Below are 6268 nucleotides of genomic sequence, written 5' to 3'. Positions count from 1 at the left end.
CCACCTCCTGAAAGGCTTGACTTAATATAAAAAAGGCTTGTCTTAATAAGAAAAAAAAATCAACTGCTGTGATACACCTTTAATCACTGCTGTGGTTTTTTTAATGAGTGAGTGACCAACATTCTGGTGTTGTCATTGTTTTTTTTCTGCAATTGCTAATAATTGGGAGTGGGGAGGAGGGGGAGAGCAGGGCTTACGTGCACTGTGATGATTAAACCAAATTCCACTTCTGGCAAAGTAAAGATCTCCAAATAGTCTTCTAACAAAGTGATGACCTTATTTTTGGGGTATGGTTTTTTTGTTTGTTTGGGGGTTTTTTGGGGGGAGAAGGATGGGGAGCATCTTGTAGTTTTGGTATTTTTTCTTCTTTTTAGGGGGAGAGTTGTCTAATTTCCCTTGTTTGGAGAAAGTGATATGTTAATGTCAGATAATTATGAGTTGGATTTTCTGTTAATTCTTGAGACACTGAAGTTTTTCCAAATGTCTTGAACTCCACTTCCCACCACTTGAATATTCTTCTTCCTTTGTGAAGTTTTCTCCACGATTTTGAGACCTTCATTTAAGATTGTTTCCTGATCCTATAAGGTGATGTTGTTAACAATTTATAAAAACAAAACTAAAAAATAAACAGCCCCCTAAACAAATAAATAAAAATAGCCCACAGAACAACTCCCTTGCAACAGTATGGGAATTGATACTGTTGGAATTTGTTTGAATTCTAATAGGAATATAATAGTGGTAATATTACGTAGGTAGGGACAGAAAACAGTATAACTAGTGTCTGAGTTAAACTGGGGGATTACTGTGGATTTTGTGATGTCTTTAAAGATGAAAAACTGTAGAATTGTGGTTTCTACCAATTGCAATGATGAGTGCTTGCCAATGCCACTGAGCTGGGCAGAAGTGTTTATCTGCTGTTGTGCAGGAAGGCTCTGCAGAAGGATCTGGACAGGCTGGATTGATGGGCCAAGGCCAGTGGTATGAGGGTCAACAAGGTGAAGTGCTGGGTCCTGCCCATGAGTGACAGCAGCCCCATGGAGTGCTCCAGACTGGGGGAGGAATGACAGGAAGGTGCCTGGCAGGAAAGGACCAGGGGGGTGCTGGTCGATAGTGGCTGAACTATGAGCCCAGGTGGTGAAGAACACCAATGGCACCTGGCTTGTATCAGCCATGGTGTGGCCACATGCCCAGGGTAGTGACCATTCCACTTTACTGGGCACTGGTGAGGCTGCAGCTTGAATCCTGAAGTCAGTTTGGGGCCTTTCACTGTAAGAAGTACATTGAGGGACTAGAGTGTGTCCAGAGAAGGGAATGGGGCTGGGGAAGGGTCTGGAGCACAAGTCTCATGAGGAGCAGCTGAGGTAGCTTCAGCCTGAAGAAAAGGGGGCTTGGAGGGGACCTTATTGCTCTCTACAACTCCCTGACAGGAGGATGCAGCCAGGTGGGAGTCTGGCTCTGTTCCCCAGGAAGCAGTGACGGGATGAGAGGAAATGGCCTCAACAAGTGCCAAGGGAGGTTTAGGTTGGATATTAGGAAAAATGTCTTCACAGAAAGGGTGGTCAGGCATTGGAAAAGGCACAGACTGCTCACAGCAGTGGTAGAGTCACCATCTCTGGAGGGATCTAAAATACCCGGCAGAGCCCATGGCAGCTGGCAGTGCTCTTCCTGGCTGCGTAGATGCGACACTTAGGGGTGGATTAGGGCCACCATGGTTGCAGATTGGCCACGTGCAGGATTGGTGGAGTTGATGGTGTTAGGCTCATGGTTGGACTCAATGATCTTAAAGGCGTTTTCCAACCTAAATGTGTGCAGTTCACACTTACTGTGTGCCGTTCTGGCACGATAACATAAGGAAGGTACTGAGCTATTGGAGAGCATCCAAAAGAGGGCTACAAAGATGGTGAAGGGTCTCAAGGGAAGCCATACAAAGAGCTGCTGAGGGCACTTGGCTTGTTCAGTCTGGAGGAGACTGAGGGAAGACCTCGTCGCACTCTGCAGCTTCCTCCTGAGGGGCAGCGGAGGGGCAGGCAATGATCTCTGCTCTCTCTGACCAGTGACAGGACCTGAGGAAAATGCTGGAGCTGTGTCAAGGGAGGTTTAGGCTGGATACCAGGAAAAGGTTTTTCGTCTAGAGGTTGGTTGGCCACTGGAACAGGCTCCCCGGGGCAGTGGTTATGGCCCCAAGGCTGACAGAGCTTAAGGTACTTTTGGACAAGTGGTGTGATGGTTGGGGCTGTCCTACGCAGGGCCAGGAGCTGGATTTGATGATCCCTGTGGGTCTTCTACAGCCCAGGATATTCTATAGTTCTAAATTATCCTGATTCTGTTAATTTAGACGTGAATTCAAATGGGATGTGGGAGGTAAGCAGAGAGCAAAGCCAGCACTCTTGCACTTGTGAAGATGTTTGGGCTGCAGTGGAGAAAAGAAAGGATGTAAACGGCCTGAGAAACTAAAGTCACTCCAAGAAGATTGGCTGACTGGATTTCATCTGCTATCTGCACCAGACTGCAAACATGTGAGAGCGAGGAGAATCCAGGTTAAGGGAGGCCGCTGTGGGAGATGGCTCAGCAGCCTGTTCTCTGGGTAGGGCTGTCTGGACTAGTCTGGAGCTAGACAGAAAACAGTTGTTAAGGCTGTAACTTGCAAAGGCCAGGATTTTGTGCTGCAACGTGGACTGGAATTACATCATCTGCCGGGACAGCCGGGGGCGGGGAAGGAGCGCGTGCGGGGGTGGCGAGGCGGCCGCCGGTGACGTGACGTGGCTGGTGCCGCCGCGGCCGCGGATTGGCTGCGGCCGAGGTCGCTCCGGGCGGGGATTGGCTGCGGCGGCTCAGCGGAGGCCGCGGCGGCGGGAGCGCGGTGCGTCTGTCTCCGGCTCCCCGCGCGTGCTGCTCCTCGGGACCGCGGCAGGTGCGGAGGGCGCGGGGGTTCGCGGCGCTCGGGCGGGGGTGCCAAAGCCCCGGGGAGACCCGCGCGGCCCCTCGGCTACCGCTCCGCAGGGAGGCCGCCGAGGGCCCGGCCCTGCCGCCGGTGCTGCTGCTGCACAGCCCCTCTTGTGCTGCAGAAATGATTTATAGACTGGGTCTGACAAAATGGAATAACACCAAGCTCCTGCGGGTAGTGCCCTGTGAGGCGCTCGGGCACTCGGAAGGGTTCCGAGGCCAGGACAAGGTGCTGCTCCGCCGCGCCAGGCAGTACTGCCGTGACCGCACTGTAAGTGCTGGGATGCGTTCTTGAGAGAAAGGAATCGCATGGTGCTTGGTGCTTTGAATTGCCTCTTCTCTGTGCGTATACCATCTGCAGAACCCGGGTGAACCTATATGCGACCTGCTCTAAAGACCATTTATTTGAAGTCTTCCTTTCTTTTAGTCAGTTCTTCTGAACTGGCTTCCCTCTGGGAAGGTTTCTAGGGTTGAAGTTTGCACAAAGAGCTGCAGATCGATTTTTTTTTTTCCCTTGCAAACGTTTCAGTTGGTAAGGTAATGAAGCTGTTTAAATAGTAAAAGCTTCTGAATGTTACTGAGGACTTAAAATTTGTGTTGTGGTAAAGACTTGCTTCGTAGAAATTCTGTGCATTTCCTTTGAACTTGATTTATCTCTGCTTCTGTGCTTAAGTGTTTTGCAAAATAGTTCTGTCGATCAGAGTTTGATTTGGAGATTTTTTTCACTTGTGGAATGTCCTAACACTGAAGTATTTGCCTTTATATCTGTGAAAACAGTTTATTTAGTTTAATTTAATCAACTCACTGCAAATAATTGTGGACATGCTATGGCTTTGCAGTCAATAGACTGAAAAAAGTGTTATAGATTGTTGGTGTTCAAGGCACAAGTTTAGGGTTTGAGATCGCTGATTGCTTTGGAAGCTAACTTAAGTCTCTTTACACTGATCTGGAACAGTGTCTAAATGTACAGTGCTACTTCACAGCTGTTTTTAAGATAATAAATACATGAAAACTGGGTGATGCTATCGCTTTCTATGAGCAATAATACAAGGATAACTTTCATTAAAGAGGTAATAGGAAAAGGATATTTTTAAAGGTCATATTTGGAGAGTAGTTTGGAAGAATTAGGTTTTTCTAGCAGTGACAAAAAAAATTTTTAAGCTGATGCTAGGAGAAGTACCTGAATAATGCATTTTGCTTTTTATTCATTGCTTCCTCCAAGTAAGGCAGGAAAGTTGTACTTTTTTTTTTTTTTAATCTTATTTTTAATTATATACCTTTTAAAATTTGTTTGTTACTGAATATCAGAACCATTCCAGCTATGGAAGTGGTGGAAATGCAAGTGGAATGGAAAATGAGGATTGAAATTACCTTTAAATCCTAGAGTGAAAGGAGAGAAAGGTGTTTGATTAGCCTGAAAGAAAGCCTGTAGTTTACATCATACCGTAAACTGTGCTCTGTCTGTGCTTTCTTGGCAGCATCCATTTCCATTTCACATATTGATACCTGCTGCTGCTTTAAACTCTCTGTTTTCTTGTTAACTTGCCTTTTCTCACAAGCTAGTTTCAAAAATGTGCTATTTTTTCTAATCTTTTTCCTTCAAAAGATTCACACTGTCTGACTTCTCACTCTTCATCATTTGCTTTGTTTTAGCAAAGTTGTGTCTGGCAAAGGGAAACAGGAGACAGTCTTCCAGAAGGACAAGGTTGCTCTTAGTTGCAAGCAGCCTGTAGTGAGAACGTGAAGTGGTTCTCCAGCCGGTCAGTAGGAGCAGCCAAGGAGATGGCACAGCTTGATCTGGCCAGTGTGGGTCTGTATTCTGTTACAGTGAAGCACCAGCTGAAGGTTATTACTATAGCAGAAGTTAAAGGCCTGAAAGGAGAGGTAACAGAAAGTGTCTGGAGGTGAAACTTCCAGTAGAGTGCCTGTTTCTGTCCCCTAAGCGGCACAGTCTGTAAAGGGAGCCGAAGGGGAATGGGCAGTTCCACTCAGGATATTTGTGGTGGCAGGGGTTCTGGATAAAGGACCTGGTGTTTGCCAGCTCATATCAGGAGCTGCTGGATTTTGAGCATCTCTCTGCGGCACAGCTAAGACCCTCTTGAGAAGACAGTGTCTGACTGTAGAGGTCAAGGGGAGCTTCAAGGTGGAAGGCTGAAACATGAACAGTGGGAATTGTGCAACCCTGGAGGCAGGTGCATGAGGTGCCTGGTAAGGGTTCAGAGGGGTAATGTCCGGTTAGTACCGTTCCCCAGCTTCTTTAAGCTTACCATGTTATGAGAAGAAAACTTTGACTGCTTGCTTAGTTGCATGATCTGCTCAGAGTCCTTTGTCTGCCTCATCCTGGCAGTGGCCAGTATTGCCATTTCAGATGAAATACAGAACTGGAGGGACATTGCAGATTAATATTATTAAAATGCCATGCAATGCAAGCTTTACTAGACTAAACAGGAGAAACATTATGTGCTGGTGGCTGCCTTGTCTAATGTAGAGGTGTATATTTAAGGATTATAATGAGCGATAATAATACACTGATGCAGGGAAATGAGGCCCCTTCAAGTATTCATGTACATGTATACCAGAACTGTCAGTGCTGTAAATGTCCTGGTATTTGTCATAGCAGTCTTCCAGTGCAGTTACTATAACATCTCCTTGTCCTCTTTTCAGTGCTTTCTCTGTACCATAATTTGTGCGGTTTTGTTTGCTTTGTTTCAATGGTGCAGGGAAATGGATTGAAAGCAAGTAAAGGAAGCAAAGTTTTGTAAAAGGGGAAGGAGAGTTTTCGTGGTTTAAATACCATCTGGGAGAACTGGATTCTTTTTAATCTCGTTTGTTTCCTTGGTGAGACTATATGCATTACTTCGACTAGACCTGTCACAGGAAATGGCTAATTGTGTATCCCTTGTTTGCTGTGTACTTGCTCTAGTGAATTTTAGAGTTAGAAGAATCCTGAGTGTTTACAGGTTCAGTCAAGGGAAACTAATGCCATGTTCTTGGAAATCTGTGCTCTTACTTGTAATCATGGATAAGATCTCATAATTCGATAGTGCTCAGGGAAAAGTGAATGAGCATATTTCCTATATTGAATAGGGCTGAGATTCATTGGAAGTATAGTAGATGCTCTGTTGTGGGGTGTACAGAGAAGTCTGGATGATACAACCTCTCTCTCTATATTTTTTTTTTCTTCCAGGCTTCTCCGTGAACAAAATTATGACTTTTATCCATTGTAGGTGGAACTATTCGCTAATAGTGTTTTCTCTTCTCAGGGAGCCATGTTTTATTCTTTACCTTTAATAAAGATCTGGCAGCAGGTAGGGGAGAGGGACCT

At 45.9% G+C, this 6268-nt stretch overlaps 1 protein-coding gene across 4 annotated transcripts in view; it reads left to right on the top strand.

The window, feature by feature from the left end:
* Positions 1-6268, top strand: part of ALDH18A1 (aldehyde dehydrogenase 18 family member A1) — a 32024-nt gene that overhangs the window by 3140 nt on the left and 22616 nt on the right. Inside the window, exon 1 of one of the 4 annotated variants that reach the window (XM_039553591.1) lies at positions 2816-2911. The exons of 2 other annotated variants lie outside the window; for them this stretch is intronic. Coding sequence is in view for 1 of the 2 variants with exons in the window: in XM_010408409.3 (XP_010406711.1) it covers positions 3068-3214 (147 nt within the window). In the remaining variant the exon portion in view is untranslated. One more of the 4 variants, XM_010408409.3, reaches the window with a different exon arrangement.

The sequence above is a fragment of the Corvus cornix genome, chromosome 6, assembly GCF_000738735.6.
Source record: "Corvus cornix cornix isolate S_Up_H32 chromosome 6, ASM73873v5, whole genome shotgun sequence".
Lineage (NCBI taxonomy): Eukaryota > Metazoa > Chordata > Aves > Passeriformes > Corvidae > Corvus > Corvus cornix.
Note: the sequence above shows the minus strand (reverse complement) of the source record. Positions and strands in the feature narration are given on the sequence as shown.